The 12554-nt window shown below is 44.6% G+C and overlaps 1 protein-coding gene across 2 annotated transcripts in view; it reads left to right on the forward strand.

The window, feature by feature from the left end:
* RBMS2 (RNA binding motif single stranded interacting protein 2) overlaps window positions 1-12554 on the forward strand; it is a 65051-nt gene that overhangs the window by 37708 nt on the left and 14789 nt on the right. For both annotated transcript variants that reach the window (XM_047786947.1, XM_047786948.1), the window contains exons 2-5: window positions 575-741; window positions 7015-7073; window positions 7871-7962; window positions 9484-9641. In XM_047786947.1, the coding sequence (XP_047642903.1) occupies window positions 575-741; window positions 7015-7073; window positions 7871-7962; window positions 9484-9641 (476 nt within the window). The remainder of the gene's footprint in view (window positions 1-574; window positions 742-7014; window positions 7074-7870; window positions 7963-9483; window positions 9642-12554) is intronic.

Genomic DNA, 12554 nt, shown 5'->3' on the forward strand with positions numbered 1-12554 from the left:
CATCTGTTTGATAAAAACATTCCTCCATAGCAAAGTATCTTTTTTCAAAACCTTTAACAAGCTTCTTTTTCTTTCTTTTTTCTTTTTTTCTTTTCTTTTTTTTGCTTTTTAGGGCCGTACCCACGGCATATGGAGGTTCCCAGGCTAGGGGTTGAATCGAGCTACAGCTGCCAGCCTGCACCACAGCCACAGCAACGCCAGATCGGAGCTGCATCTACGACCTACACCACAGCTCACAGCAACACTGGATCCTTAACCCACTGAGCAAGGCCAGGGATCGAACTTGCAACCTCATGGTTCCTAGTCGGATTCGTTTCCACTGTGCCACAACGGGAACTCCAACAAGCTTCTTTTGTCTCCTCATTATTTCTGAAAGATAGGACAGTTAAATGTTTTCTTATTCTATGGCAGAGAGGAATTCCTTTAAGCTGTTTTTTTGTATATATACTCTTTTCTTGACTTCATTGCTATTAAAGTTTGAAATCATTCTTTCCAAGAGGCCAAGATCTTCCTCACTCTTGAGCATCTAAATGTATAATTCTTCTGACCTTCTGTTCTTTGTGTCTCCCTGCAGCCATATGTGTCATTGTCTCAGCAGATGGCACCACCTAGTCCAAGCAACAGCACCCCTAACAGCAGCAATGGGAGCAATGTAAATGACCAGCTGAGTAAAACCAACCTCTACATCCGGGGATTGCAGCCAGGCACTACTGACCAGGACCTAGTCAAGTTGTGTCAGTCGTAAGTTGGGGCACATGTGGGTGGTTTTCAGGGACAGTACAGATTTGGTGATGCTGGCTTCTTACCAGATACTCTTAACCTAAAATGCAGTACTATTTTGCTTCTCCCTCATAGTCATAAGGTTTCTCAGCAGCCCTCCCCCAAAGAAATTCTACCTACTACCAATATATAAAATTTTTATGTATGTCTCCACAGAAAGCCAGATAGAGCTGACCTTTGAAGCCTAGTTAGTATATTACTTTGTTTCCAGCGTGCACCCAGAACCGATGGTCTTAGTAGAAAGATTGCTGTCCTAACACCTTGAGTAGAAATGTTCAATATCTCTAAAGGTATAGATTAGAAGATACAGTTGGCAGTGGGAGTAGAAGAAAGTAGGAGTACAATTGAATTATGTACTTAAAGGAACTGCTGGGAGTTCCCGTCGTAGCTCAGTGGTTAACGAATCCAACTAGGAACCATGAGGTTGCAGGTTCGATCCCTGGCCTTGCTCAGTGGGTTGAGGATCCGGCATTGCTATGAGCTTTGGTGTAGGTTGCAGACGCGGCTCGGATCCCGAGTTGCTATGGCTCTGGCGTAGGCCAGTGGCTACAGCTCCGATTTGACCCCTAGCCTGGGAACTTCCATATGCCGCGGGGGCAGCCCAAGAAATGGCAAAAAGACAAAAAAGACAAAACAAAAAACAAAGCAAAACAAAACCCTGCTGCTGCTAGAGATATTCCCAATGACTCAGAGGAGGCTTCAAATTAGACGATAAAGAAGATGGAGAAAGAGGCTGTCATTTTGCATCTACCCCCTAAGATCTTTGGGGCTCTTGAGCATGGATTTGAGTCATGAAGCAGAGATAACCACCATGGAATTAGCCCAATTAGGAAAGGTGGAAAAATTGCACGAGTGCAGAGATGCCAGCTCAATTCCACTTGGCAGAAAAATATGTTTCAAACTATTTATGTGGGGGACTGATTAGAGGCAGAAGTCTGGTGGCATGAGGATATTAACGGGGATGGGGAAATTGAGTTTGGAAAGAAACAGAAACAGAAACCGTAGTCTGTATAAATTTACCATCTTTTAAAACTTTATTGGAGTTCTCTTGTAGTACAGTGGGTTAAGGATCCGGCGTTGTCACTGTTGCCGCTTGGGTTGCTGCTGTGAGTGGCTTTGGTCCTCCGCCTGGGAATTTCCTCAAGCCATGGGGGAGGCCAAAAAAAAAAAAAAGTAAATAAATTGCTAAAGTATAACAAGCACACAGAAAAGTGTTCAAATTATAAGTGTTTATACAACTGTGCATTTTCATAAGGTAAACACATCCTTATAACAGTGCCTTGTAACCAGATCAAGAGCTAGAACATTACCAACTCTTCAGAAGCCCAGCTCCCGGTTACAGTCTCTTCCCCAGCCCCAAATGTATCTCCTATTTGGCTTCTAAACGATGTATGTGGCTTGTTTGAACTTCCTATAATGATAATGGCATATAATTTTTATGTCTGGTTTCTTTTGCTCAGTGTTGTTTGTGAGATTGATTCACATTGCTGCATGTAGCAGAACTCTGTTCATTCTTGTTGCTTTATACAATTCCATCATGGGAATATACCAATTTAATTACTCATTCTGCTGTTGCTGGACATTTGGATTGTTTCTAGTATGTGACTGTTATAGATATGGGTAGTGTTACTATAAACTTGTATGTGTCTTTTGGTACATGTGTCTGCACATTTATCTTGGGTAAGCACCCAGGAGTAAAGTTGCTAAATCATAGGCTATATACATTTGTTCAACTTTTATAGATACTACTAAACAATTTTCTGAAGCGGTCACACTAACTCATACTCCCACAGCAATATATGTACATTCCAGCGATTCCAAATCCTGGAGAGGCAGAGGGGTAGTTGTATGAGGCGTTGTTCCCTGGCAACTCAGCAGGTTAAGGATCCAACTCTGTCACTGCTGTGGCTCTGATCACTGCTGTGGCATGGGTTCTCCCTGGCTTGGGAACTTCTGCATGCCACTGTTGCGGCCAAAAAATTAAAAAGTAAATAAATAAAAGAGTGAGCCTTTAAAAAAAAAAAAGTGGTAGTTGTATGAGGTCTCAGAGGTACTCTTTAGATCCCTTTTTCTTTTTTTCTGTGGGGGGGGGGTTGGCACACACCCATAGCATATGAAAGTTCCCACATAGCTGTAGCAACATCGGGTCCTTAACCCACTGCACCACAGCAGGAACTCCATCCCTTACTTTTCTAAAGTAGTGGTTTTTGGGTTTTTGCTAACATCAGGCTACACAAAATCAGTCTCTGAAGGCTAGATGTGTGTATAAAACTGGATCCTTTATTTTGGCTTACCTTGCTAGAAAGGTATTAAAATGAAACTTAGGGGACTTAGTCTAGGACTAGTAATTTTTGGAAGGAATGGGAATTAGCAAAAATATTGGTTTATGAGGGGAAAGAGTATCCTATCAATCTGGTTCCTTGACTTCTGCACCCTGTTTTTCTTATACTAAATATATGTGCTACAAGAACCAGTCTTCTCAATTCTGCTTACTTCACTATACTTTTAGGCTTTCATTTTGCTCTTCCCAATAGTTGCCTTTCCTTCTGCCATGTCCGAAGGGATGAGGATAGTCAGAGCAGCATATAGGATGAAATTGAGGCGGCCAGTAGGGGACTATGGAGAAGTAGGAATGAGGCGGGAAAGAGTAGGTGCTAGGTGAATTTTGACAAAAGAGAATCGGAGCAGGTGGGTGGAGTCCTTGCTGGTGCTGTGAGCTTAGAGGTCATGCTTTCTATGAAGGGTATTTCCCATGCATTGAAGGACTTTCCCACCTTTGTCCCAGTTGTCTCTCTAGATTGTAGGGAAAGTAAATGTGGCTGGATCCTAAGCCCTGGTGGGCAGTGGGGAGAGGCATGGAGTCTGAGACTGGAACTCCTGGTTCTCTTGGAGGGGCTCTTTCCGAGGAGCAAGCAGCACGACCCAGCTGTTGCCAGCTGCAGTGGAAATTCTGAGCTCAAAAGTCTCAGGCTGCTCCGACCACAGCAAGCTCCGCCCTGGGGCCTTGATAGGGATAGCAGCATATGTGTCCTCTGGCTTACTGTCTCTTTCATCTCTTCCCTTGTCTAAATTTGAAAAAGAACCCAAGTATGTAGCCCTGAAGGGCTAGGATCGCCACATCCACTCCAGCCTCTAGAGCGTTGCTTGACTTATTCTGTCTAGTCCACTGGCTCAAGAATCCCACTCAGAGTCAGTGAGAGGCCGCCAAGGAGCGAAACAAATACATCAATCACCATGTGTTCTTTAGGGATGGGATGAGAGGAGAGGTAGAAAAAAAAATGCTCGTTTGGAATATTAGTCTGAAATTCAGTCCCTGTCAACTGTGTTCAGTTAAATCTTATACTTCTGACTTTGTTAGTGATTTCTGTTCTGTCTCTTTAACATTTTCACCCTCCTGGAGTGGAATGTAGAGACGTCTTTCTAGTGGAACATTTCTAATATAATCCTTGACCAAGCCGCGGTACTCCACTGCTCAAGTTTGGGGAATTCCACATGACTTTACTGCCAAAAATATAATTTTCAAAAAGTTGAAAAACCTAACTCTTCTACAAATGTAGGTGAACATGTGCCAGATATTTGTTTTACTCATTAATGAGGGAACCAGCAGGATACTAATATGGGTTTAAAGAGCAATTGAGATACTGAGTATTTTTAGGTACTGCAGAAAAAGATGTTGGAATAAGATGACTAGGACACAGACAAAAGTAACATCCTATAGTTCACATCCTATAGGACAGTAAAACAGTAACCTCTGGGATTATATTTTCTGCTGGACAGAAATTATTTGTATTTATACTGGACAAAAATCTGTAAGTTAATATGTTTCTTCACAATATCTGGGCCCTCATCAGTAGCAAATAATAACTCAAACATGGAGCTCCTGTCGTGGCTCAGTGGTAAAGAACCTGACTAGTAGCCATGAGGATGCAGGTTTGATCCTGGCCTCGATCAGTGGATTAAGGATCTGAAGGATCCAGCATTGCTGTGAGCTGTAGTGTAAGTCGCAGACATGACTTGGATCTGGCGTGGCTATGGCTATGGACCAGCAGCTGCAGCTCCAGTTTGACCTGGGAACTAACGTATGCCTCGGGTGTGGCCCTAAAAAGACCAAAAACAAACAAACAAAAAGAACCCTTAAAGAAACATCCCCTTAGATAATAAAATATACCTTGAATAGGCTTGTAGACAGTGTTCCAGAATGGTATTGAAAGATGTACAGGCAGGAGTTCCCATCATGGCTTAGTGGAAACGAATCTGACTAGTATTCATGAGGATGCAGGTTCGATCCCTGGCCTCACCCAGGGGATTAAGGATCTGGTGTTGCCATGAGCTGTGGTGTAGGTTGCAGATGCAGCTCAGATCTTGTGTTGTTGTGGTGTAGGCTGGCAGCCACAGCTCCAATGCAACCCCTAGCCTGGGAACCTCCATATGCCTCAGGTGCAGCCCTAGAAAAAAAGAAGAAAGATGTGCAGGCAGTCCACATTTTGCCTTATCATCAAGTTTTAGATAATTTTCTTTTTTTCTTTTTCTTTCATGGCAACACTGGATCCTTAACCCACTGAGCAAGGCCAGGGATTGAACCCGAGTCCTCGTGGATACTAGTTGGATTCGTAACCCTTTGAGCCACAACAGGAACTCCTAGATAATTTTCTTAACACAGCTTTTGCATTTGGTCTTATGCCCACTCCCCTCCCTAACATACTCAAATCTTGACAATAAGAAATAGAAATCTTAGAAGTTCCTGCTATGGCGCAACCAGATCAGCAGTGTCTGCAGTGCCAGGACACAGGTTCAATCCCTGGCCCCTCACAGTGGGTTAAAAGAACCACCATTGCTACAGCTGTGGCATATCTTACAACTGCAGATCAGATCTGATCCCTGACCTGGGAACTCCATGTGCCAAGAGATGGCCAAAAATGGAAAAAAAGAAACAGAAATCTTAGAAAAGCAGGAAAGAGATCTGTTTGCAGTAGGTTAAAGTTGAGGTCCCTTGAGTATAATAATAACAGTTAAGAATTTTCAGGTTTGGAGTTCCCGTCGTGGCTCAGTGGTTAACGAATCCGACCAGGAACCATGAGGTTGCAGGTTTGATCCCTGCCCTCACTCAGTGGGTTAAGGATCCAGTGTTGCTGTGAGCTGTGGTGTGGGTTGCAGACGTGGCTCTGATCCAGCGTTGGCTGTGGCTCTGGCATAGGCCAGCGGCTACAGCTCCGATTAGACCCCTAGCCTGGGAACCTCCATATGCCATGGGAGCGGCCCAAGAAAAGGCAAAAAGACCAAAAAAAAAAAAAAAAATCCAGGTGTTTACCATGTGGTAATGCCTTATATTGATGAACTCATTTCGTATTCCCAACAATTCTATCTCCATTTTATAGATGCTAAGATTGAGGCACAAAAAGATTTAATGACTTGTCCAAGATTACACATAACTGTAAAGTATTAGTATTAGAATATGAACAAAAGTAGTTTGGCCCAAGTTGACCTCTGATTAGTGGGCTAGTAGAAGGGTAAGGGGTGGAGTTCCAGTTGTGGCTCAGCAGTAATGAGTCCGACTAGTATCCATGAAGATGTGGGTTCAATCCTTGGCCTTGCTCAGTGGGTTAAGGATCCGGTGTTGCTGTGAGCTGTGGTGTAGGTCACAGATTTGACTCAGTTCCCCCATTGCTGTGGCTGTGGTGTAAGCTGGCAGCTGCAGCTCTGATTCAACCCCTAGCCTGGGAACTTCCATGTGCCGCACTTGCGGTTCTAAAAAGAAAAAAAAAAAAAAAAGAAGGGTAGGGAGTGGGGTGTCAGAGAAAAAAAAACAGTTTTTCATGGGAGGAGTGATGTTTGTCAAAAGGAAGATATGTAATATCAAGGATTATTTTTAGTCCTCAAGGAATTCTAGCCAGAGCTCTGCTCTTAAAAACTTACTGTGGACATCGCCAAGCTTCTTTCCCAAAGACAGTAGGCTCTTTTTACCTAGTATCTGAGCCTTATTTGGGGAAGAAGAGAGAAATGTGTTGATATTGTAGGCACTACCGTTATCTTACTTGTAGGTACCTTTTGGGGATAGGTTTGTATGGCAAGTGTGTCCTTTTAAATTCATTTCTTCTTTGTTCCCATTAAGCTTTGAGGGGGGACAGTTGTTCTAGTGGGAGTGAAGAAAGGGCATGGATTCGTCTAGATGTCTCATTCTGTCCTGTTCTAAGTCCCCGCCCCCAGATTATCACTTTGCATTTTCTTCTCCCTTAGATATGGCAAGATTGTCTCCACTAAGGCCATATTGGACAAGACCACAAACAAATGCAAAGGTGAGAGAATAGCTGTCTTTGATGGACAGCAGCAGTGAGTGAGGCTATCCTTTGCCTCTGCCCTTTACTGCTGCAGATCCCTGGTATACTGTGCCAGTGAGGAGTCGCTAAGGTTTTCAGGCTTAAAAGACTAGTAGGTATTTAGAGTCTTTGGTGACTGGATAGCTAGAGCTGAAAATGCTCTGGTGATTGAGTTCCTTGGGCTTACTTCGGATGTCATGTTTCCCTGGATTGATAGGTGAGATCGTTTCTACTTAGCAAAGCATCCTAAGTGCCTTTCGTTGGCGGGGAATGAGGAGACTTAATTTTGTTGGGGTTTTGAGCAGTTTCAAATGAGGTGAAAGAATGGATGGAGGGGAAAGGGCTGTACTTTGGGGTGGGGAGGGGCTTCTTCCAGCAGGTAGTTGGTTATCTGCAGTGGAGAGGCTGTATATCCTACATGCCTAGCATTTTTGGGGTGTGACTAGAAAAGAAGAGGGGGTTCTTTTGGAAATAGAGGAGGGCTGTGAATTAGAGGAGCCCATTCTGGAAACCTCGTGTTTCTTAATGGGGAGAGAGGAAGGCAAGAATACCATAAAGACCTCATTGTCCTTGGCGTTCTTAGCTGTAACGTAGACCAAATCTAACAGAGTTGAAGGAGCACACGGATAACCACCTGTAATCTCTGAATTTCTCTTCCTCCCTACCACATCTGTTACATGGCTCATAATTCTTCCTCTGTAATTTGAAAAGCTTGGACCTCCTACCTACCTCCCTTATACCCCCAACCCGCCAGTGATGCTGTTTCCCTGTTCCAGGCTATGGCTTTGTGGACTTTGACAGTCCTTCAGCAGCACAGAAAGCTGTAACAGCACTGAAAGCCAGTGGTGTGCAAGCACAGATGGCAAAGGTAAGGGTATTGCCCCCGTGTTGATGCCTCTGAAGGGTCGTAGTTAGCACCAAAGGCTTCCAGAGGTTTAAGAGCTGTGCAGTTGATAAGCAGGGGCTGTCTGCTGTGCTTCTTTTGGGGTGGTGGGGGGCCGAGCCCCTGGCATGTGGAAGTTCCTGGCCAGGGATCGAACCCAAGCTACAGCAGTGACAACACCAAATCCTTAACCCGCTAGGCAACCAGGGAACTGCTGCAGTGGTTTTTGCCTATATCTGGCCAAGCAGTCTGGGCCAGGGACCCACTGAGCATCTCTTGGCTGCCAGAGGAAGATGATTTTCAGAACCTATGGCAGGTAGCTCTGTAACTGTGTTCCTCTCATCAAGGGTTACAAGCAGGCAAGAGGGTCAAGAGGCCTCTTCCCTTCCTCCAGCTGTTTCCCCATCTCCTCCCTCCTCCCTGGCCCCACTTCCCTACCAGACAGCTTTTGGGATTTTGGCCACATTCTCTGAAGAAGCCAGTTGTGCAACTCAGAAGTTAAGAACAATACTTCCCACCTCCAAGTACTGTTTGTGTGTGTGTGTGTGTGTGTGTGTGTGTGTGTGTGTGTGGAGGGGGTGGGGAGAGAGAAGCCACACAAGGAAGGAAATTGTCCTTCCTTTCTCAGATCTGTCTGGAGTTTTTATTTTCATCTGGACTCCTAGAAAGATGGAGGCTTTTCTCTTACTTTTTGTCTTAGGTGAGATTGTTCCCTTGTCTTTCTAAAGTCCTTGTGATTATTCTGTGCAGAGTTGATGAGGCAGGCCTGCCAGCCATCCTTTCTGTAATGGTTAAAGGGAAAGGCAGAAGAGGGATGAGGTTGCTCGTGGCCCACTGTTTAGGGCAGAGTGACTGCTTTAATTCTTAATAATATAGTTCTAGGAAGTTATTGTCCTTTTGCACACTCTGCCTACTGGAAGGGCTCTCCCACCTCTTCTTCCTGGAGAAAAGCCCTCTGACATTAGATGACTTCAGAGTTCCCATGAAACTGGAACTTCCAGGGCTCCATGGTGACCCAGCAAGCTGTACATCTGGCCCTTAGAGCAACCCCCAGCACATTGGCTTCCCGTCTCCTGTCTCTCCTCTTCCTGTTTTCCCTCCATCAGGGAGTGTACAGGCATTCCTACTCAGGGGAGTCTGCTGTGGCCGGAAGAGGGGGAAACGGGGATTGCTCAAAACAGCCCAGCCTCTGGGACAGGCTGTTGGGTTGTTGGATGGGCGAGAGGAGTGCTGCTCAGCCTGGTTCTTAAAGACACAGCCATACTTCAGCAGTGGCTTGTGTTATGGGCTTGTACAGTACTAGAAATATTAAGTCTGTGGGTTTGTTGTTTTCTTACTCAATATATAACCTATGGTTGTGGGACTAGGTGTTACAAATAGTCATTAAGATTCTTTATGTATGTTCCTTCTTACTCTCTTTTCTGAGATGTCATTTTGTGAATGTTAGCTGAGGGTGGGAGAAGGGTAAGATATGAGAAATTCATTTTGTCACTTTTACTTCTATAGCAACAAGAGCAGGACCCCACAAATCTATACATATCAAATCTCCCACTGTCAATGGATGAGCAAGAACTGGAGGGAATGCTGAAGCCTTTTGGCCAGGTTATCTCCACTCGAATCCTTCGAGACACCAGTGGGACCAGCAGAGGGGTTGGCTTTGCAAGGTGAGGGGCACCAAGGATGGGAAACGATAAGGTTAATAAAAACTGTCATTTAGAAGGTCACCAGGAGTCTGTGCCCTTCTGTCCCCAGGACCAAACCATTAGCCAAAAGTACTTAGCAGTAAATCAAAAGTTCGCAATACCCACCAATCTGTTTGCTCCCAAATCCTTCCCCCACTGGTTCACGCCACTCAGGCCTTTCTTTGTTCCTTTGATCCAGACCTAACCATAATAAAATAATTCTGTATCTTATACTATTTCTCATTCTATTATCTCATTTAACTTTTACAACGACCCTGTGAAATACTAATTCTCCATATCATTTAATTTATTTATTTGTCTTTTTAGGGCTGCACCCACGGCATATGGAGGTTCCCAGGCTAGGGGTTGAATCAGAGCTATAGCTACCAGCCTACGCTGCAGCCACTGCCAATACCATATCCGAGAAGCGTCTGCGACCTACACCACAGCTCACGGCAACACCGGATCCTTAACTCACTGAGCTAGGCCAGGGATCAAACCTGTTTCCTCATGAATGCTAGAAGGGTTCGTTAATCTCTGAGCCACGATAGGATTCTTTTTTTTAGGGCCAACATGCGGCACATGGAAGTTCCCAGGCCAGGGGTCGAATCGGAGTTGGAGCCGCCGGCCTACAACAGAGCCACAGCAACGCGGGATCCAAGCTGCGTCTGCAACCTACACCACAGCTCACAGCAATGCCAGATCCTTAACCCACTGAACAAGGCACAACCTCATGGTTGTGCCTGAACCCACAACCTCATGGTTCCTAGTCGGATTTGTTAACCACTGAGCCACGACAGGAACTCCTGCAGTCAGATTCTTTTTTTTTTTTTTTTTTTGTCTTTTTGCCATTTTCTTGGGCCGCTCTCTTGGCATATGGAGGTTCCCAGGCTAGGGGTCCAATGGGAGCTGTAGCCACCAGCCTACACCAGAGCCACAGCAACGCGGGATCCGAGCCACGTCTGCAACCTACACCACAGCTCACAGCAACACCGGATCGTTAACCCACTGAGCAAGGCCAGGGATCGAACCCTCAACCTCATGGTTCCTAGTCGGGTTCGTTAACCACTGAGCCACAATGGGAACTCCCAGATTCTTAACCTACTGTACCACAGTCCTAAATGTTGACATTTGAAATAAAATTGTCATTTTAAAATGTATCCAGGAGTTCCTTCTGTGGCGTAGTGGGATCTGGGGCATCTTGAGAGTGCTGGCGTGTAGGTTCTATCCCCAGCCAGCACTGTGGGTTAAGGATCCAGTGTTGCCGTAGCTGTAGCATAGGCTGAGGTTGCGGCATGGATCTGATCCCTGGCCTGGGAACTCCACGTGCCTCAGAGCAGCCAAAAAAAAAAAAAAAACAAAAGCTGTCAAAATGAGACCTAAGTGTCATAGCAATTTGATACACAAAATGATTTAGAATTACATAGAACATTAAGTCATAACTCATATTATTCTTATAGTGCTCCTTTTTTCTTTTTGATCTTGTATTTCCATTTCCCTACAGAAATGTATTCTAGTATAAAATATTTTTATAATTGAAAGTCTTTATATGGATCATTCTGTTAATACTTTGCTGCAACAAAAACATGTAGATAAATTATTTCCTTGTGCTCCTGAGTCTATATGCATTAATCCAAAGAAAATTATCTTTATAATTAGTTCACAGTTGCCCCAAACAACATAAGTATGCTAAAATGTTGATACAAAGTTGTTTTTATTTTTTTAGGGCCGCACCTGCAGCATATGAAAGTTCCCAGGCTAGGGGTCGAATCAGAGCTACAGCTGCCGGCCTACGCCAGAGCCACAGAAACGGCAGATCCAAGCTGTGTCTGCAAACTACACCACATTTCACAGTAACGCTGGATCCTTAACCCACTGAGCAAGGCCAGGGATTGAACCCACAACCTCATGGTTACTAGTCGGATTCATTTCCTCTGCACCATGACGGGACCTCCCAGAGTTTTTTATATAAAGTAAATTTCAGGGAGAAAAAAAGTGGGGAGTTCCCGTCGTGGCGCAGTGGTTAACGAATCCGACTAGGAACTATGAGGTTGCGGGTTCGGTCCCTGCCCTTGCTCAGTGGGTTAACGATCCGGCGTTGCCGTGAGCTGTGGTGTAGGTTGCAGACGCGGCTCGGATCCCACGTTGCTGTGGCTCTGGCATAGGCTGGTGGCTACAGCTCCGATTCAACCCCTAGCCTGGGAACCTCCATATGCCGCGGGAGCGGCCCAAGAAATAGCAACAACAACAACAACAAAAAGACAAAAGACCAAAAAAAAAATAGTAAATTTCATTGGAAATGTTCCTTTTAGATTTTTATAATTAGGTCATGTAACCAGCAGTGAGTGTTGTTTATTGCTGTAACAAGGCAGAGTTTAGTATCAGTTCTATTCCTATGTTTTGTTTTCATACCGAGGATCCTTGTTCGCATAAGTAAGTAAATGGGAATGAAAAGAGTTTTGCTAAAATAGGAATTCTTTGAATTCCTTAGGAATTTGTTTGCCAAGAACCAGGGTGATCTGTCATCAAAATTGATTATTTTATGCGTGAATTGACAACTTGTTGAATCCTCTAGCTTTGTGGGAAGGAAGAATTGGAAACATCTGACATACAAAGATGTTTGTAACTCAGTCCATCAGTGCCTCATTTGGAGCTTTGAGATGAGTGTGAATTGAGAAGTGTGGTTGTAAGGCAGGGCTTTAGCCTTGATCATTAGTGATCACAAGCTTCCCCCAGGCCAATCAGTTTTAGGAAAGAGTTGATGAGGAAGTTTAGATTCTGAAAACGATTCTCTTAAAACCCTCCATGCCTGCTCACCCTTTTGAAAGACTAAGGAATAGGAGTAACTCAACTAATCACTATGTGCTCTAGGACACCTAACATGTGCTTTTCTCT

The sequence above is a fragment of the Phacochoerus africanus genome, chromosome 7 (assembly GCF_016906955.1).
Source record: "Phacochoerus africanus isolate WHEZ1 chromosome 7, ROS_Pafr_v1, whole genome shotgun sequence".
Lineage (NCBI taxonomy): Eukaryota > Metazoa > Chordata > Mammalia > Artiodactyla > Suidae > Phacochoerus > Phacochoerus africanus.